Source organism: Amblyraja radiata, chromosome 2 (assembly GCF_010909765.2).
Source record: "Amblyraja radiata isolate CabotCenter1 chromosome 2, sAmbRad1.1.pri, whole genome shotgun sequence".
NCBI lineage: Eukaryota > Metazoa > Chordata > Chondrichthyes > Rajiformes > Rajidae > Amblyraja > Amblyraja radiata.
In genome coordinates, this window is record NC_045957.1 from 121,959,343 (window position 1) to 121,981,284 (window position 21,942).

Below are 21,942 nucleotides of genomic sequence, written 5' to 3' on the forward strand. Positions count from 1 at the left end.
AGATGCTGCCAGACCCAGGAGATGATCCAGCACTTTGTGTTTATCTTTGGTATAACCAAATAACCAGTCTATATATAGATTTGTAGACAGTCTGGGATTATGGAACTTCAAATTGAAAACATGAGCAATCAGGAATTGACTCTCAAGTAATTTATCTTTAGCTAATATCCTCAACCATGTTAATCACCCGCGGAGAATACAATCATGTCACGCTTCTTTGCACAGTGCATACAGCAAAATTAAGGATGGCCATTTCGGTCAGTGAACATAGAACTGTAATTATAAGAATTGCAAAATACCAGCTCTTGGAACAGTGATCGAAAATGCACTCCTAATCTAATAAAGTAGCAACTGTTTATTGCACACAGCATCCAAAATTGAGTTCAACTGAAATTGCATTTAGTTCCACTGAACAATTAAGTTTATTGGTTAGCAAAGTAAAGCATGAAGCTATAAATGAAAGTAGATTAACCTCTACAACTTTGGGCACTGTGCACATCTGCTGCGTCAATCATTGTGCAGCTCCTCCTATAGAAGGCTTTTGTGACTATACAGCCCATGGTTCAAATTAACAGCGGGAAACAAGGGTCACGCCGTGGAATTTTAAGGAACCTTTTTCCAAAAGCTGAAAACTCTATAATATAACAGGCATGCATAACGATTGGCTCTGGAGAGGATCCAGAGTAGGTTTACAAGAATGATCCCAGGAATGAGTGGGTTAACATATGACGAGCATTTGACAGCACTGGGCCTGTACTCACTGGAGTTTAGAAGGATGAGAGCTGAATAGTGAAAGGCTTGGATAGAGTGGATGTGGGGAGGATGGTTCCACTATTGGGAGAGTCCAAGACCAGCGACCATAGCCTCAGAATCATTCCTTTTTTAAAGGATGATGATGAGGAGGAATTTCTTTAGTCAGAGGGTGGTAAATCTGTGGAATTCTTTGCCACAGAAGGCTGTGGAGACCATGTGAGAGGGTATTTTTAAGGCAGAGATAGATTCTTGATTAGTATGGGTGTCAGGGGTTATGGGGAGCGGGCAGGAGAATGGGGTTAGGAGGGAGAAATAGATCAGCCATGATTTAATGGCAGAGTAGATTTGATGGGCTGAATGGCCTAATTCTTCTCCTATCATTATGATCGTATGACTTCTTGTCTGAAAACGTAATTAAATATCGCTGTAAGTACCTCAACGTTCATTAGTCAAGCGTGTATAACTGTCAAATGCGCTGTAAACGGAACTATGTAGTTGTTACTTGCAGCAGTGTAACAGAACTGTAAATATAGTACTCGGCTAAAAACAAAATTCAATAAATTAAAACCCCAATATTAGCACAAAATAAAAGCCCAAAGTCCTTAGTGCAGCCAAGACAGTTCGTAGATCCTGGCTTAGTTTGAAACATAAAAAATACGTGCAGGAGGAGGCCATTCGGCCCTTCGACCCAGCACCACCATTCAATATGATCATGGCTGATCATCCAGAATCAGTACCCTGTTCCTGCGTTCTCCCCATATATCCCTTGATTCCGTTAGCCCCAAGAGCTATATCCAACTCTCTCTTGAATACTTTTGTGTTTGTAGCGTTTAAGAGCTTGATAGTGGTTGGGAAGTAGCTGTTCCTGAACCCAGAGATCAGAGTTTTTAAACTCCTGTAATTTCTTCCCGATGCCAGGAGTGAAATGCCAGTGTGGCCGGGGTGGTGTGGGTCTCTGAAGATGCTGGCTGCATTTTTGAGGCAGTGACTCCAGTGGATCTATGATGAATGTTATAAACATTTGCATCATTTGGGTGTGGAGTGGATGTTTCCAGCAGTGGTAAAGCCTAAGACCTGAGGGAAGTCTCAGCTCAGAATAAAAGAACAAACTCATTAAATGCTGATAAGGAGGAATTTCTTTAGCCAAAGGGTGGCGAATCTGTGGAATTCGTTGCCACAGACGGCTGTGGATGTCCAGTCATTAGGTAGTCTTAAATCAGAGATTGATAAGTTCTTGATTACTAAGGTCATAAGTGATAGGAGCAGAATTAGGCCATTCAGCCTATGAAGTCATTCAATCATGGCTGATCTATCTCTCCCTCCTAACCCGTTCACCTGCCTTCTCTCCAATAGCCCTGACACCCGCACTAATCAAGAATCTATCCATCCCTGCCTTTAAAATATCCACTGACTTGGCCTCCACAGCCGTCTGTGGCAAAGAATCCCACAGATTCACCACCCTCTGACTAAAGAAATTCCTCCTCATCTCCTTCCTAAAAGAACGTCATTTAATTCTGAGGCTGTGACCTCTAGTCTTAGACTCTCCCGCTAGTGAAAATATCCTCTCCACATCCACTCTATCCTGTGGGTTTCAATGAGGTCCCCCTTCATTCTTCTAAACTCCAGCGAGTACAGGCCCAGTGCCGACAAACGCTTATCATAGGTTAACATAGGCATTCCTGATTACTCATTACTAAGGGCGTCAAAGATACTGGAGGATTGGGGATGCGAGTGAAAAATACTTCAGCCATGGCCTAATTCTGCTCCCATGTCTTATGGACTATCAACTGTGGCATGTAACAAGCAAATATATAATCAGCACACTGTTACATTGTTTTTTTTTAAAATAGTGAAATGAACAGAAGCTACGAGGAATCTCATTTCAGAAACAATACCTCAATACCTGGAAATCCTAGGCCTCAATTATGTTGCCATTGATGAAGTCATAATTCTTTGCCACAGATGGCTGTGGAGGCCAAGTCGATGGATATGTTTTACGGCAGAGATAGATAGATTCTTCATTAGTACAAGTGTCAGGGGTTATGGGGAGAAAGCAGAAGAAAGAGAAGGGGTTTAAGGTGAAGTGGAAAAGATTTAATAGCGGGGTAACGAGGGGTAACATTTTTCACACAAGAGGTGGTGGGTGTATTGAACGAGCTGCCAGAGGAGGTAGTCGAGGCAGGGACTATCCCAACATTTAAGAAACAGTCAGACAGGCACATGGATAGGACAGGTTGGAGGGATGTGGACCAAACTCCGGCAAACGGGACTAGTTTAGCTGGGACATGTTGGCCGGTGTGGGCAAGTTGGGCCGAAGGGCCTGTTTTCACACTGTATCACTCAATGACTAATCTTTTTCACTGCTTGAACTATGACGAACACACCAAAAGCTTTAATTAAAATGTAGAACCCCAAACTATAATACTATTCGATATGGAGAGAATCACACAAGAAATGAACCTTACAGTAAGCATAACTATCCTGCAGTGCAGGCCCACCGCTCATTTTCCGGCCCTCTAGGTATGCTTTCTGTATTAATCATATTGCTGGACCAACAGAGGTCACAGCCTCCAAGAGGATCTTAAGTCCCTAACCCAGGAACACCCCTTACTCCCTTTCCCCCCCTTGTTTCCTTGTGCCCCACCTGGATGCACACCCATTTCTCCCATACCCCCACCCCAACAACCCCCTTCCACCTCTATTCCTTCCTCCAGCTTCACAATTCACAGCTGTTCAATCCTTATCTCACACTTTTCATCTCTGGCTTTTGTTCACCCATCTGCCTATTAAATCCCTCTCACCTGCAGAAACAAGTAACCCGTAGCTGCTGGTTTACACAGAAAGACAAAGTGTTACTGGAACTCAATAGGTCAGTCAGCATTTCTGGAGCACAAGGATAGGTGAGGTTTTGGGACCCTCATCTGTGTCCAACTATCACTCGCCTGGCTGTCCAAACCCACCTCTCTTCCAGCTTTCTCCCCTCACACTGCAATCAATCTGAAGAAGAGTCCCGACACAAAACGTCACCCATCCATGTCCTCCAGAGATGTTGCCTGACCCACTGAGTTACTCCAGCACTCTGAAACGTCACCTATCCATGTTCTCCAGAGTTGCTAACACAGCGGGACAGGCATTATCTCCGGAGAGGAATGGGTGACGTTTCGGGTCGAGACCCTTCTTTAGACCCTCCAAAAACACAAATTAAATTAAATTCTACATGAAACTACTCACAAAAAGCATGTAGGAGAAAATATTCAGGTTACTTAGAATTGCTCTACGATTTTATAATTGGAGTTTGTAGAATTCAAACCAAACTGGATAAACTAATTAATTTAATTAAGGTACTACTCAATTTAGCATATTCAAATATCATTAGTCATAGAACACAGAAATAGGCCCTTCAGCTCAACCTGTCCATACTAACCAAGATGGCCCATGCTACCCCATTTACCGCCATTTGGCCCAGCTCCATTTAAACCTTTCTTCATCCTTCATCTGTTCAAATGTCTTTTAAATGTTGTTATACTACCTGCATCAACTACCTGCTCTTACCACCCTCAGTTGCCTCTCAGGTTTCTATGAAAGCTTTCCCCTCTCACTTTCAACCTGTATGCTCTAGTTCGTAAATTGACCTACCCTGGGTGTAATCACCCTATCAATTCCCGACATGATTTAATGAGATCACCCCTTTGCCTCCGGCGCTCCAAGGAAGGTAAGCTAAGATAGCCCCAGCTCTCCCTGTAGCTTAGGTCCTCGATCTTGGCAATATCCTTGTAAATCTTTTCAGCTCTCTTTCCAGCTTAACGACATCCTTCCCATTAGATTGCAGAATGATTGCATTCAACAATAAAGCACAACGGTAGAGTTGCTGCCTTACAGCGCCAGAGACCCGGGTTCAATCCGGATTAAGTTCACAAGTTATAGGAGTAGAATTAGGCCATTCGGCTTATTGAGTCCACCGCGCCATTCAAACATGGCTGATCTCTGTCTCCCACTCTCATTTTCCTGCCTTCTCCCCACAACCCTTGAAACCCGTTCTAATCAAGAATTTGTCTCTCTGCCTTAAAAAATATCCACTGACTTGGCCCCCACAGCCCTCCGTGGCAATGAGTTCCACAGATTAACTACCCTCTGACTAAAGAAGTTCCTCCTCACCTCCTTTCTAAAAGAGCACCCTTTAATTCTGAGGCTGTGAACTCTGGTCCTAGACTCTCCCACCAGTGGAAACATCCTCTCCACATCCACTTTATCTATGCCTTTCATTGTTCTGCAAGTTTCAATGAGGTCACCCCTCAACCTTCTAAACTCCAGCAAGTAGAGGCCCAGTGCTGTCAAGTACTGAGGGTGCCGTCTGTACGGAGTTTGTACATTCTCTCCGTGACTGCGTGGGTTTTCTCCAGGTCTAGTTTAGAGATACAGTGCGGAAGCAGGCCATTTGGCCCATCGAGTCCGCACCGACCAGCAATCCCTGCATATTAACATTGCCCTACACACACTACGGAGAATTTTACATTTATACCAAGCCAATTAACCTACAAACCTGTACGACTTTGGAGTGTGGGATGAAGCTGAAGATCTTGGAGAAAACCCATACGGTTACGCGGAGAACGTACAAATCAGCACTCGTAGTCGAGATCAAACCCGGGTCTCTGGCGCTGTGAGGCAGCAACTCTATCGCTGCACCACCGTGCCGCCAGTTTCCTCCCACACTCCAAAGACTTACAGGTCTGTAGATTAATTGGCTTCGGAAAAATTCCATTTGTAATATTGTCCCTGGTGTGTAGGACAGTGCTAGTGCCTGGGGATCTTTGGTCGACACAGACACTCTGGGCCGAAAGGCCTGTTTCCGCGCTGTATCTCTAAACCGTCTTTCTGCTGACTGGCTAGCACGCAACAAAAGCTTTTCACTGTACCTCGGTACACGTAACAATAAACTAAATTGAACTAAACAATGTCAGTTATCTCCAACATAAACTGATCAGCAAACAGCGTGTATCTATTAAGGTAGTTATGGAAATTAATATAATTTGAATGGTCACCGTGTACAGGCTCTCGGAAGATAATTATTAGCAATGCATAGTTTAATTAATAGCAAAGCTTTTTTATTATGCAAACCATCATCTCTAACAGGCCTGTTATAAATCCCTGGGTATTTAACAGGAAATGTGTTTCAATAAGAACAAAATTAATATAATCGTAACTTAAACATAATTTGACCGTGAAATTTTCCAGAGCCAAACTTAAGAAAACCCATAAACTCCAGGCATAACTATCTATCGCAAAAATTAAAACTCTTTTTAACTAAAGAAAATTCTGTTAATATACTCAGTGGGGTTGGCAGCATTTTTTGTGAGAGAACTGTCAGTTAGATCATTAACCTATCATACACAACTCTGGAGGAACTCAGCGGGTCAGGCAGCATCTGTGGAGAACATGGATAGGTGACGTTTCACAGAGTGTTGAAGTAATTCAGCGGGTCAGGCAGCTGACTGCTGAAGAGGTTGTTTGAAGGCACCCACAAAAACGTTGCCTATCCATGTTTTCCAGAGATGTGTATGAAGGAACTGCAGATGCTGGTTTAAATCGGTTAGACGCAAAATTCTGGAGTAACTCAACAGGACAGGCAGTATCTCAGGAGAGAAGGAATGGGTGACGTTTCAGGTCGAAATGCTGCCTGACCTGCTTAATTACTCCAACACTGTCTTTGTAACTAACATTTGCAGTTCCTTGTGTCTCCACACGCATAGCTCACTTCATTTCTCCACAGATGTTGCCTGACCTGGTGAGTATTTGCAACATGGATTCTCAATACCCAGGGGATACCCCCTTCTCATTTGGATGCTGTGCTCTAACTTGAAGCATTTTGAACATAGGAACACTGCTTAGTTTAATTTAGCTTCTCTGTATAAAAAAAACCTGCATGCACATCTCCATTAAATTTTGCGCCTCTCACCCTAAGCTTAAGTTTGTTTTATTTATTGCCACGTATACAGAGACAGTGAAATACTTGCTCTGCATGTTATCATCAAATCACTAGTACAATAGATCCTCTTCTAGGACAGCACATTAGATGTTAGAGAGACAATTTGGAAACAGGCCCTTCGGCCCACTGTGTCCACACCGACCACCAATCACCTCATACATTTACACAATCCTACACACAAGGGACAACTTAAAATCGTTAACGATGCAAATTAACCTGCACGTCTTTGGAGTGTGGGAGGAAACCAGAGCACCTGAAGAAAACCCACGTGGTCACAGGGAGAACGTACAAACTCCATACAAACTCTGATCATTTTACGAGAATGGTCCCAGGAATGATTGGATTATGGGCTTAGTGGGCTGAAGGGCTTTGTTCTTATGCTATGATGTTTTACAAAGAGTGAACAGAATACACACATATCTGAAATAGCAAGATTCAAGTCTACTGAAAATAACATGGGTATGATGGTGGCACAGGGGGTAAAATATCAAACTAGTAATCTAGAGGTTTAGACTAGCAATCTAAATCCCGACATGGCGGCTGTAGAATTTAAATTCAGTTAATAATCTGGTTGATAATTGATACAGTCATTTGTCATGGTTGACTGATGTCCTTACACAAGAAGTCTGTCAATCTTTCTTAATATTTAGTTTAGTTTATAGATACAGCGCGGAAACAGGCTCTTCGGCCCACCCAGTCCGCACCGACCAGCGACCCTCACACGTTAACACTACCCTACACTAGGGCCAATTTTACATTTATACCAAGCCAATTAACCTACAAACCTGTATGTCTTTGGAGCGTAGGAGGAAACAGAAGATCTCGGAGAAAACCCACGCAGGTCATGGAGAGAACGTACAAACTCTGTACAGACAAGCACCCGCAGTCAGGGTCGAACCCGGGTCTCTGGCGCTGTGAGGCAGTAGCTCTACTGCGGCGCCACCCTTCTGTTCTTAATCTGTTCTACATGCAACTCTAGATCCACAGACGTGTATATACATAAATGAAATCTTGATTAGTAAGGATGTCATAGGTTATGGGGGAAAAGGCGGGAGAATGGGGTTAAGAGGGGAACATAGATCAGCCATGATTGAATGGCGGAGTAGACTTGATGGGCTGAATGGCCTAATTCTGCTCCAATCACTTATGAACATGAAGAAGCAAATAAAAGTGCTGAAGCAGGAAATTTGCAATAAAAACAAGCTCAAGCAATACAAAGCTAGTGAGGCAGCATTAGTGCAGGATTCGGGTCTATAATCCAACATCAGAACTGAAAGTCTGAATTAGACTGCTCCATACAAGACATGGTGCTGGAATATCTTAGTGGCTCAGGCAGCATCTGAGGAAGACACGGACAGGCGCCTATCCACGTTATCCTGAGATACTGCCTGACCCACTGAGCTACTCCAGCACTCGGTGAAACGTCAACTATCCATGTTCTCCACAGATGCTGCCTGACCCGCTGAGTTACTCCAGCACTCTGTGAAACGTCACCTATCCATGTTCTCCAGAGATGCTGTCTGACCCGCTGAGTTACTCCAGCACTCTGTGTCTTCTTTTGTAAACCTCATTGTTTTATCTCATTGCCGTGGCGTACCATGTGAAGGGTGATCTGTTTTTTACAACCCAAACCTCATTATCAATTCCTAGGATAAGTCTTGGACTTCGACAATATGTAACATCTAACGGACATTGTATGTAACTCCAAACTCATTTCGAATTCAAGGTAGAATATTTCCACATGACATTGAGCAGACAAAATGTTCTCTTTCTCAGTCTATGCTTATTGCTGCCTTTCAAGGTTAATCTGTATATGTTCAGATTAACCAATCTGAACTTTAATTTCAAATTGAGGTTAACCTGAAAAAGTACAGATTTTCAAGTTAACATTTGATTTATTTATTTGTTCTTATTTTACTTTGTGTGGAGACCGGGTTCATGGGTTATTATGGGCAAATCATTGGCCTGTTTCCAGGGTTCTGGTGTCACTTCGTCAAGGTTTCATAATGTTCTCAATATTTTCAACCCTCATAATTGCCATCTTATCTGAAAGATTTTCATCTTTTATATTCAGTCACACTGTGCACGACTCTTATTTTCTTCTCCTTGCCAGATCTTTGATCTGACTGAAATGAAATTGAGCCCTTTTCAGTTGTGAAGAAAAACTGAATATATAATTTCTCGACTGAGTCTTTCATCCCTCTAACATAGTTACTTCGTTTTCCATCTAGAAGTAGATGTTAACGAACTTACACCGCTTTCAGAAGATAGCTTGTTCTGAATTTTTAAGCAGAATTTATATATCCAGGTTATGGTTATAGTTCCATTGTACTGCATGACATAACTCTTGATGAATTTACAAGTGTTATGTAAAGCCATTTATGATATTTTCTTGTTCTCTCCATTTTCACCAGCTATTGGTTGGTCAAATTCAATCCCGTTATATATTTCTGATCGTGATTTTTGTTGCAGCCTAAAAATATAGCATCAAGTGATACTGGCAGTCGGGTTGCAACTGAGCTGAACTAATGTTAGACCGTGGAACACACTGCAGGTCAGGTAGCATCCATGGAGGGAAACGGACAGATGATGTTTTGGGTCAGTACATTTCAGTCTCAACTTACAACAGCTGCTTTACAGCTCTAGTGATCCATCACCCTGAGCCGGGGGGGGGGGGGGGGGGTGGTATTGTCTGTGTGAAGTTTGCACGTTCTCCCTGCGACTGTGTGGGTTTCCTCCAGTGTTCCAACCCAGTTGTGTGAATACGGATTTTGCTAACTTCAAGTAACCCTTGCATCCCCTCTCTCTCCGTCCCTTCCACACCCTGTTTGTATCACTCTTTATCACCTTCCCCACAGCCAACAATGGACCATTGTGGGCTCCACCTTTCCTTGATCGTGGTTGATGGCGTTGAATTGTCCTTATCTATTTGTTCTGTGCCCCTTTTCATATCTCTCGTTACCCACTCCCCTGACTCTGTATGAAGAAGGGTCTCGACCCGAAACACAACCTATTCTTCTCTCCAGAGATGCTGCCTGACTCGCAAAGTTACTCCAGCTTTTTGTCCTTTTCCAATTTGGTTAGTTTAGTCTTTTGTCGCGTGTACCGAGGTACAGAGAAAAATTTTTGTTGTGTGCTAACCAGTCAACTTGGAAAGACTATCCATGATTACAATCAAGCCATCCAGTGTACAGATACAGGATAAAAGGAATAACGTTTAGTGCAAGATAAAGTCCAGTAATATCTGATTAAATATAGTCAGAGGGTCTCTAATGAGATAGCTGGGAGGTCAGGACCACCCTCTAGTTATTGATAGGATGTTTCAGTTGTCTGATAACAGTCCATTCCCAAAAGCGAGCTGGTTAGAAGTTTAATTGGCCACTGTAAATTGTCCTTAGTGTGTTGATGAATGTGCAGAGAATAAAATGGGATCAATGCAGGATGGATAATCGATGATCAGTATGAACCCGAAGGGCTGAAGGGCCCATGGCTCTCTGATTTTAAAACACTTGCTTGCTCACTTCAATAGACAATAGGTGGAGTAGGCCATTCGGCCCTTCTAGCCAGCACCGCCATTCACTGAGATCATCGCTGATCATCCACAATCAGTACCCCGTTCCTGCCTACTCCCCATATCCCTCGACTCCGCTATCTTTAAGAGCTCTATCTAACTCTCTCTTGAAAGCATCTAGAGAATTGGCCTCCATTGTCTTTGGAGGCAGAAAATTCCACAGATTCACAACTCTCTGGGTGAAAAAGTTTTTCCTCATCTCCATTCGAAATGGCCTACCCCTTATTCTTATACTGTGGCCCCTGGTTCTGGTCTCCCCCAACATTGGGAGCATGCCTCTCGCGTGTCCAATTCTTTAATAATCTTATATGTTTCAATAGGATCCCCTCTCATCCTAAACTCCACTGTATACAAGCCCAGTCACTCCATTCTATCAACATATGACAGTCCCGCCATCCCGGGAATTAACCTCGCGAACCTACGCTGCACCCCCTCAATAGCAAGAATGTCCTTCCTCAAATTTGGAGACCAAAACTGCACACAGTACTCCAGGTGCGGTTTCACCAGGGCCCTGTACAACTGCAGAAGGACCTCTTTGCTCCTATACTCAACTCTTGTCATGAAGACCATCATGCCATTCGCTTTCTTCACTGCCTACTGCACCTGCATGCTTACTTTCAGTGACTGATGAACAAGGACCCCCAGATCCCGTTGTACTTCCCCTTTAGAAACTGTAGAAACAAGGGTCAGCAGATGCTGTTTTAGTTGCTGTGATGCGGTGTTTAATTGGCTTCTGTAAATTGTCCCGAGAGTGTATGATGCAAAAGTGGGATAATTAGTGTGAACGGATGATCGATGGTCGGCAAAAACTCGGTGGGCCGAAGGGCCTGTTTCCATGCTGTGACACTAAACTAAAACAATCAAATTAGATATACCACACGTAGATATAATCAGTTCAAACTCAAGTGTAATAGATAGAGCAAAGGGGAAGATACAGAGTGCAGAGCAAAGAGATTTAGAAGAGTACAGCGACTGTATTGGATGGTAGTAGATCCCTCTCTGGAAAGAGCACAAAAATAAGTCGCCATGCTCCAGCGACATCTTTAAAGAAGTTATCTAAGGTTACAACAGGTTATTAATTAACTGGGAAAGGGGTCAAAGGAGTAATAGAAGGAATTTAACTTGGACAAGTATGAAGCGGTGCCCTTTGGGACGTTAAACCAGGCCACGACAGAGTGAATAGCCTGGCCCAAGGAAGAACAGAGACACCGGTTCCCGAAGGGTGTATAACTGCCTGAAAGTGGCAACACAGGTAGGTAAGGTAATGAATATGGCATATGCCATGCTTGCTTTCATCAGCCGTAGTGCTGAGTACAAGAGTGGGACCGAGTTACCGTTATACAAATTGTTAGTTAGATCTGCAGTTGGGAAATATTGTGTGCAGTTCCGAAAACTAGAGGCAGGATGTGATTAAGCTATAGATAATGCAAACGTTTCCCAAGGATATTGCCAGGAAGACTTGAATTTATAAGGAGAGGGTGGATCGACTATGAATGCTTTACCTGGAACTAAGGAAGCTGAGAGTGACCTTATAGAGTTGCATAAAAGTATGAGGGGCATAGATAAGGTAGATACACACAGTAATTCTACTGGGGAGTCTAGAGGATAGGTACAGGGAAAGATTTAAAGGTGTAGGAAGGAACTGCAGGTGCTGGTTTAGACTGATAGTCAATTTGTGCCTTCCACCACAGTGAAGAATGCTGTGGTGGATCTTTGTGTTAAATCTTATTGTGTATTGTGTGTTCTTTTTTAATGATACCGCTGCTGGCAAATTCATTTCACTGCATTTTTATGTATATGTGACGAAAAAAATTGACTATTGACTAAACACAAAATTCTGGAGTAACTCAGCGGACAGACAGCATCTCTGGAGAATAACCATATAACAATTACAGCACGGAAACAGGCCAACTCGGCCCTTCTAGTCCGTGCCGAACACTTATTCTCCCCTAGTCCCATCTACCTGCGCTCAGACCATAACCCTCCATTCCTTTCCCATCCATATACCTATCCAATTTATTTTTAAATGATAAAATCGAACCTGCCCCCACCATTTCCACTGGAAGCTCATTCCACACAGCTACCACTCTCTGAGTAAAGAAGTTCCCCCTCATGTTACCCCTAATCTTCTGATGGGTGACTTTTCGAGTCGAGACCCTTTGAGGGGCAGGCCACACACACACATGGTGGGGCATACAAAGGGTACTACATTTATAAAACTATGATTGTTACAGTCTTTTTTCCAGAGTAGTGGAGTTTACGACGAGCATTGGCAAAGGGAAAGATTTAAAGGGATCTGAGGGCAGATGTAAATTTCCCCACATAGTGGGCGGTGCGTGCACAGGGTGCTACACATAAGTATTTGAGGCAGGTACAATATACATTTGAAGGACATTTGAACAGGTAGATAGATAGGAAAGGTTTAGAGGGATATGGGCCAAATACAGGCAAATGGGATACGCTTAGATGGACATTTTGGCAGGCATGAAAGGGACATTTTCTGTGCTGTATGTATGACCATGGATCTAAAAATCAAATGCAGATGATGCATGCTGCAAGCATTACAATATACACCAAATATGCGTGAAACTCACCCGATTTCCCCACCCCTCTCCCAACAAATCTTCGTCAAAGTTTTTGTTATCTTTCACAAGATCATTCTATCTCCCAACAGCAACTCATTTCTACAATCACAGATCTCCACATAAATCATTATCAATGTACTAGAAAACTAAAAATCTAGACAGGGCAACGCTCATATTATTGAATACGACAAAATATTGAATTTTCCACTCACTGTGATTGCCATTACTAGCAATTTTGGGCTTTGGAGGTAAACAACAGCTTAGTTTTGCACGGGCATGCAGAAAAATTATAGCATAGTACTAGGTAGCTCCAACTTCAAAACTTGTAAAACTAAAAATATTGCGTTTAAAAAATTCAACTATTAAAATGACACTGAGCTGACTGTGTTGGTTAAAAAGACTGGAATGTCAGACTTCAGGACTCTGCATCAACCAACAGAATGTGTAGGAAGGAACTGCAGATGCTGGTTTAAACCAAAGATAGACACATAAAGCTGGAGTAACTCAGCGTGTCAGACAGCATCTCTGGAGAAAAGGAATAGGTAACAGTTTGGGTCGAGACCCTTGTTAGATCCTTCTCCAGACTCTTCTGAAGAAGCGTCTCGACCCGAAAGACCACCAGAGATTCTGTCTGACATGCTGAGTTACTCCAGCTTTTATACATAGTCCCCCCATTTCAGGGCACATAAACATTTGCGACATGGCTTCACAACCATTGTTATAAAGGTTATAAAGATGCGTCCGAGATGGTGCTGGTGCATAGCAACTCGTTGCGTGCTGGTCCCAGAACACGGTCTACTGTCATCTGATACAATGGCCCCACTTTTAAATATCTTTCCCATCTGAGAAACTATATTCTGTACTCTGGCCACACACTCGTTTCACTTCTGTCACTGGGGAGAAGGTGCAGGAGCCTGAAATCGGTAACGTCCAGGTTCAGGAGCAGCGTCTTCCCAACAACCTTCAAATAAGCTCCAAACTACACAGACTTGGGGGGCATTGTTTTTTAATCTTTGCACTATTATTGCTTGGTTTAACACTAAATCTGTGTGTGTGCGTGTGTGTGTGTGGTGCACATACATTACCCTCCATAATGTTTAAGACAAAGACCCATCATTTATTTATTTGACTCTGTACTCCACAATTTGAGATTTGTGGTAGAAAACATCACATGTGGTTAAAGTGCACATTGTCAGATTTTAATAAAGGCCATTTTTATACATTTTGGTCTCACCATGTAGAACTTACAGCAGTGTTTATACATAGCCCCCCCCATTTCAGGGCACCATAATGTTTGGGACACAACAACGTCCTGTAAATGAAAATAATCATGTTTAGTATTTTGTTGCATACCTGTGATGTATATGTAAATGCCAGTGCCCCTTCAATATAAAGGGCTGTGCCTCGTGATCGAGAGCAGGTGACATAGAAACATAGAAATTAGGTGCAGGAGTAGGCCATTCGGCCCTTCGAGCCTGCACCGCCATTCAATATGATCATGGCTGATCATCCAACTCAGTATCCCGTACCTGTCTTCTCTCCATACCCTCTGATCCCCTTAGCCACAAGGGCCACATCTAACTCCCTCTTAAATATAGCCAATGAACTGGCCTCGACTACCCTCTGTGGCAGAGAGTTCCAGAGATTCACCACTCTCTGTGTGAAAAAATTTCTTCTCATCTCGGTTTTAAAGGATTTCCCCCTTATCCTTAAGCTGTGACCCCTTGTCCTGGACTTCCCCAACATCGGGAACAATCTTCCTGCATCTAGCATGTCCAACCCCTTAAGAATTTTGTAAGTTTCTATAAGATCCCCTCTCAATCTCCTAAATTCTAGAGAGTATAAACCAAGTCTATCCAGTCTTTCTTCATAAGACAGTCCTGACATCCCAGGAATCAGTCTGGTGAACCTTCTCTGCACTCCCTCTATGGCAATAATGTCCTTCCTCAGATTTGGAGACCAAAACTGTACGCAATACTCCTGGTGTGGTCTCACCAAGACCCTGTACAACTGCAGTAGAACCTCCCTGCTCCTATACTCAAATCCTTTTGCTATGAAAGCTAACTTACCATTCGCTTTCTTCACTGCCTGCTGCACCTGCATGCCTACTTTCAATGACTGGTGTACCATGACACCCAGGTCTCGCTGCATCTCCCCTTTTCCTAATCGGCCACCATTTAGATAATAGTCTGCTTTCCTGTTTTTGCCACCAAAATGGATAACCTCACATTTATCCACATTATATTGCATCAGCCAAACATTTGCCCACTCACCCAGCCTATCCAAGTCACCTTGCAGTCTCCTAGCATCCTCCTCACAGCTAACCCTGCCCCCCAGCTTAGTGTCATCCGCAAACTTGGAGATATTGCCTTCAATTCCCTCATCCAGATCATTAATATATATTGTAAATAGCTGGGGTCCCAGCACTGAGCCTTGCGGTACCCCACTAGTCCCTGCCTGCCATTGTGAAAAGGACCCGTTTACTCCTACTCTTTGCTTCCTGTTTGTCAGCCAGTTCTCTATCCACATCAATACTGAACCCCCAATGCCGTGTGCTTTAAGTTTGTATACTAATCTCTTATGTGGGACCTTGTCGAAAGCCTTCTGGAAGTCCAGATACACCACATCCACTGGTTCTCCCCTATCCGCGCTACTAGTTACATCCTCGAAGAATTCTATAAGATTTGTCAGACATGATTTACCTTTTGTAAATCCATGCTGACTTTGTCCAATGATTTCACCACTTTCCAAATGTGCTGCTATCCCATCTTTAATAACTGACTCTAGCAGTTTCCCCACTACCGATGTTAGACTAACTGGTCTGTAATTCCCCGTTTTCTCTCTCCCTCCCTTCTTAAAAAGTGGGGTTACGTTTGCTACCCGCCAATCCTCAGGAACTACTCCAGAATCTAAAGAGTTTTGAAAGATTATTACTAATGCATCCACTATTTCTGGAGCTACTTCCTTAAGTACTCTGGGATGCAGCCTATCTGGCCCTGGGGATTTATCGGCCTTTAATCCATTCAATTTACCCAACACTACTTCCCGGCTAACCTGGATTTCACTCAATTCCTCCAACTCCTTTGACCCACGGTCCCCTGCTATTTCCGGCAGATTATTTATGTCTTCCTTAGTGAAGACGGAACCAAAGTAGTTATTCAGTTGGTCCGCCATATCCTTGTTCCCCATGATCAACTCACCTGTCTCTGACTGCAAGGGACCTACATTTGTTTTAACTAATCTCTTTCTTTTCACATATCTTCTCTTTCTTTTCACATATCTTGGACCTTGGAGAAGTGTCCGTGGGTGGGGCAGAATAATTTATACTTACAAGATATCGGACGTGTTTTCCTTCTGCTTGTGCTAGTCACAACAGGGCCTTACGTCGTCTAAAATATTACATGGTGTCAGAAGTGGGATGCTTCAATGTGAAGGCAAGCGTCGAGCCGCTGCCGCGCCTGGAACAACAACAACAGGTATGGTTTCATGCCAAACCAACTGAGTGGCAATGCGGCCGTATTGCAAGAGAAAACCTGTCCCCTCGGAGCTACGTCATCTCTACACCGTGTGGTACTGAGTTCCGCAGGAACAGGAAGGACATACGACCTGCGCACGAAGCAGCTGAGCCATGCCCTGGCAACACGCAGCAGACAAGTGCGAACACTCTCCCACAAGGAGGAACCCCTCACCCAGAAGGAGCTAGTCTCCCAAACTCAAGCGAACTATCACAAGCCGCATCACAAGGGTCTGTGGTGGGGGAATCGGCTCAAAGCGAGCCAAGCCACACTCGCACACAACAGAAATACCACACAGAATGAGTTGGAAAGACGACTTGCACGAGAAGTGGGCGATTGTCACAACCCCCAACTCGACTTGTTATGTAAAATTGTTGGGCAATTTTTTTTATAGTTTTGTAGTATGACGAGCACTGTGTTATTTGTGGTACTTTATCCACATTAAATTCATTAAGGTTCAAGTTATTAATTTTGACCAACGTTGAAGGGGGGGGGGGATGTAAGGTAGTTTAAGGGAAGGGGGAGAATTGTAATTAAAGTAATGGGGGAGATGTGATGTATATGTAAATGCCAGTGCCCCTTTAATATAAAGGGCTGTGCCTCGTGATCGAGAGCAGGTGACCTTGGAGAAGTGTCCGTGGGTGGGGCAAAATAAATCATACTTACAAGAGGTTGGACGTGTTTTCCTTCTGCTTGTGCTAGCCACAACAGGGCCTTACGTGGTCTCAAACATTACAATACCCTTTGCATGCAACGACTGCGTGAAGTTTGCGATTCATGGACATCACCAGTTGCTGGGTGTCTTCTCTGGTAATGCCTGCCAGTCCCTTTGTGATTAGTAAGCTCACCAGTGCTCTCTTTCTTCTTAATGATGTTCAAAACGTTTGATTTTGGTAAGCCTAAGGTTTGGTTGATGTCTCTAACAGTTTAATTCTTGTTTCTCAGCTCATAATGGCTTCTTTGACTTTAATTGGAACAACTTTGGTCCTCATGTTGATACATGATAAACAGCCATAAAAGGTTCCAACGGTGACGGAAAGACGGGAGGAAAGACTAGGTGCTGAAAGCTCTCTTATACCTGCATTAAGGAGGCAATTAAACACACCTCAGCAATTACAAATGCTTGTGAAGCCATGTTGCAAACATTATGGTGCCCTGTAATGGGGGGGACTATGTATAAACACAGCTGTAATTTCTACATGGCGAAACCAAAATGTATATAAATGGCCTTTAATGAAACCTGACAATGTGCACTTTAACCATATGTGATTTTTTTACTATTGCAAATCTCAAATTGTGGATTAGAGAGGCAAATAAATAAATGATGGGTCTTTGTCCCAAACATTATGAAGGGCACTGTACATTTATCTCTATGTACACACATTTATCTCTATATACACGTACACACATCTATATACACACACGCATGTCTTTATATACACACATGTGCACATACACACTAATATATACAGTGAAAAGACAAAATCCATGCCCCCTAAGTCTATGTAGTGAGGAGCTTACAATTTTGTACTTGCGTTTGGCTTGATTGTATTCATGTACAGCACTATCTGATTTGTTTGGAGCATGTAAACATGTTTTCATTGTACCTCAGTACACGTGACAGCAGTAAACATAAGCCGTAACACCGTCCATATGCAACATTTGCACGCGAGCCAATTATCACTATTTTCTGGCTAATACAATCTGAAATATTAACTTTCTCGATCTTGCCACAGATGTGTGGTCTGACTTAGAAGAACTTAAGTATGAAATCATTGAAAAGCACGATTTTGTTTACGTACATACACAGTCAATATTTCTACATAACTGGAAGGGACTAAATCGACTAAAATAACTTGAGCAAAACACAAAGTTCTGGAGTAACATGACAGGTCAGGCAGTATAACGGAACGGAAAGGCAATGTTCCAGGTCAGAATCCTACTTCAGTCTAAAGGGACCTGACCCGAAACGGCACCTATCTATGCTGAATTACTCCAGCACTGTGTGTTCTGCTGGAGATTCCAACAACTGTACTTCCTCGTGTATCATTAGGCTATGGAGACACTTGCAAGGAACTGCAGACATTGGAAATTGACAAAATGTAATTGAACTGAAACATTTTCTCCCCAGATGGTTGGAATCTTGAGCAAAACACACAAAATGCTGGAGTGACTAAGGTGGCATCTGACCTGCTGAACTACATCACTTTGTGTTTCTCATTATATTATAATCGGTTCATAAATCGATTACACAGAGAAAAGAGAGTCACTTTAAACAAAAGTTTGATGAAATGACACAGATCTGAAGCATTTTCTCCACAGATTTTGTCTGTCCTGCTGAGTTTCCAACATTTTGTTCTAATTTCAGAATCATATCTGAAATATTTTATTTTTTTTAGAAAGTTAACCGTCTGGTGGGAAACACGCAACTGACGAAAGGCGGTCATGACCTCGGATAAAGCAATCAAGGGGTGGAGAAGAACACGAGGGAGGTTAAAATGAGATAAATAGAAAGGAACACAAAAATAAAATTGCCCGTATTCTTCTAAAACTTTCCTGTTTCTAAAAATGTTGGAAACCCTTCAGCTGGTCAGGCGGATGGGGAAATAATAACAGCAACGTTAATGGGATAAGTAAGAGGTGGCCAGGGATTGAGGGCAGAGCCATGATCACATTGAATGGCGGTGCTGGCTCGAAGGGCTGAATGGCCTACTTTCGTGGCTATGTGCCGAGGGAGGGGGGGGGGAAGAAGCGGGGAGCCCGAGGCGAGCGGGATAGAGGGTTGAGGGAGCGGGGAGGCGGGTTTGTGAACGGTGAGAAGAGGAGAGCGGGAAGCCCGGGAGCCGGATCCCGGGGGGGGGGGGAGAGATCGGGAGCCGGTGTCGAGGCAGAGGACAGCGGGGAGAGCCCGAGGCCGGGCCTCGAGAGGAGCCCGGGCCGGGGGAGAGGGCAGCCTGAGGCGGGCCGGGCTGGGCTGGGCCGGGGGAGAGGGCAGCCTGAAGCGGGCCGGGCCGGGGGAGAGGGCAGCTTGAGCCGGGCCGGGGGAGAGGGAGGGCCGCCGCGCTCCCCACACGAGGGTCGGTGGATCAGCCTCCCCGCCGCCGCCATCTCCCTCCTCCCCTCAGCTTCACACCGCCCGCGTCTCCCCCCTTACTCTTCCTGCGCCGCGGTGGCCACCAGGCGCTCGTTGCGGCTCCAGTCGGCCTCGGTCGCCGCCGCCTCCTGCTCCTGGCTCTCAACGTCCGCCATTTCGCCGGGGCTGCGCTCTGACCCTCGCTCCGGTCCTCCACGATCCCAGCCTGCAGCGCGGCGCCTCAACCCGGCCCGGCCGAGCTGCCAGCCAGCGGGAGCACTGCGCATGCTCCGTATGGCGGGCGGGCGGGCGGTGGGGGGGCCGGAGCAACAGGCGTACTACGCATGCTCCGCACGGCCGGCTCGATGAGAGCCGGCGCACTGCGCATGCTCCTCACGGCGGGCGGTTGGGGAAGCAACCGGCGCACTGCGCATGCTCCACACGGCCGGCACGATGAGAGCCGTCCCACTGCGCGTGCTCCGCACCGACCACGCTGAAGAGCCGTCGCACTGCGCATGCTCCAATTGAGCTGCAGGGAACCGACGAACCCGCGGGGGGGCGGGGGGGTGGGCATCGCACTGCGCATGCTCCAGTTGTGCTGAAGGAACGTTTCACTGCGCATGCTCCTATTGGGCTGCAGGCGACGACGCACTGCGCATGCTCCAGGTGTGCAATCAGTCCAAAGTATAATCTTTGGTCCAAAGGCCAGGTATTGTGCTCTATTGAGGATGCAGTTTAATGTAGAGATACCACAAATGTACACGCCATCCCCTACTCACAATTCCTCCATCTTCGCCGCAACTGCTCCGAACACAACAAAAAATTGCAGAGAGTTGTGGATGCAGCCCAGACAATCAAAAAGGTTTCAAATGTTCAAGAAGGAACTGGAGATGATGCAAAATTGAAGGTAGACAAAAGTGCTGGAGAAACTCAGTGGGTGAGGCAGCATCGATGGAGCGTAGGAAATAGGCAACGTTTCGGGCCGAAACCCTTCTTCAGACCTTCTTAAGAAGGGTTTCGGCCCGAAACGTTGCCTATTTCCTTCGCTCCATAGATGCTGCTGCACCCGCTGAGTTTCTCCAGCACTTTTGTCTCCCAAAGGTTTAAACGATCTGTTTATTGTCACGTGTACCAATTAAGGTACAGTGAAACTCGAATTACCATACACCCATACGGAAAAAAAGCAACTAGACACACAACTAAATTAAAGTTACCATAAACATTCACTACAGCAGATTCCCCACATTCCTCACTGTGATGGAAGGCAATAAAGTCTTATCTTCTTCCCTCTTTATTCTCCTGTCGTCAGGGCAGTCGAACCATCCGCAGTCGGGGCGATCTAAGCTCCTGCGGCTTGGAGCTCCCGAAGTCGCTCCCTAACCAGCTACAATCCAACATAGAAAACATAGAAAAATAGGTGCAGGAGTAGGCCATTCGGCCCTTCAGGCCAGCACCACCATTCAATATGATCATGGCTGATCATCTAAAATCAGTACCCCATTCCTGCTTTCTTTCAATCAATCAATCATTTAGAAATACATCGATATATGATTATTTGATTATATGATTGATTGATTGATTGATTATTGATATATGCAATTCTAAACGAGATTCCGTTGCATTTGGCTCCCCGTGCAACACAAAAATAAACAAGGATAAAATGATAAAATGGATTAAAAGATAAAATAGATAATGGTGGCGGCCCATTACACGGCATTCAAGAGTCTGATGGCTCGTGGGAAGAAGCTGTTGCAAAACCTTGAGGTTCTGTTCCTTATGCTACGATATCTTTTGCCCGAGGGCAGCAGAGTGAACAGTCCATGATGGAGATGTGTGGGGTCCTTTATAATACTGCTGGCCTTGGACAAGCAACGTTTGCTCGCAATGTTCCCGATTGAGGGGAGAGAAATCCCAATGATTTTTTTCAGCCGTCCTCACCACTCTCTGCACGGACTTCCAGTCGGAGGCTTTACAGTCCCCAAACCAGACAGAGATGCAGCTGGTCAAAATGCTCTCTATGGTTCTCCTGTAGAAAGTGGTGAGGATGGGATGGGGGAGGTGAGCTCTTCTCATCCGGCGCAGAAAGTGCAACCGCTGCTGCGCTCTCTTAACTATTGATGTGATGTTATTTGGCCAGGTCAGACTGTCAGTGATCTGCACCCCCAGGAACTTAGTGCTACTGACCAACTCCACATCGCTGTCATTAATGTGTAGTGGTGTGTGACTGTGCCGGTTTTTCCTGAAGTCGACGATGACCTTTGTTTTTTCAACATTCAGGATCAGATTGTTCGTATTGCACCAGTCCACCAGTTGTTTCACCTCCTCCCTGTAAGCCAGTTCATTGTCGTCCCGGATAAGGCCCACCACTGCTGTGTCATCTGTGTACTTCATGATGTGGTTTATACTAAACCAGGAACAACAGTCGTGGGTCATCAGGGTAAACAGCAGTGGACTCAGGACGC

The 21,942-nt window shown here is 44.6% G+C and overlaps 1 protein-coding gene across 5 annotated transcripts in view; it reads right to left on the reverse strand.

The window, feature by feature from the left end:
* Positions 1-19,754, reverse strand: part of prpf4b (pre-mRNA processing factor 4B) — a 72,508-nt gene extending 52,754 nt beyond the window's left edge. For 4 of the 5 annotated variants that reach the window (XR_004410397.1, XR_004410393.1, XR_004410392.1 and 1 more), the window contains exon 1: positions 19,562-19,752. Coding sequence is in view for 1 of the 5 variants with exons in the window: in XM_033014678.1 (XP_032870569.1) it covers positions 19,562-19,656 (95 nt within the window). In the remaining 4 variants the exon portion in view is untranslated. Of the gene's footprint in view, positions 1-19,561 lie in introns of all 5 variants that reach the window. The other variant, XM_033014678.1, reaches the window with a different exon arrangement.
* Between the last annotated feature and the right edge of the window lie 2,188 nt (positions 19,755-21,942).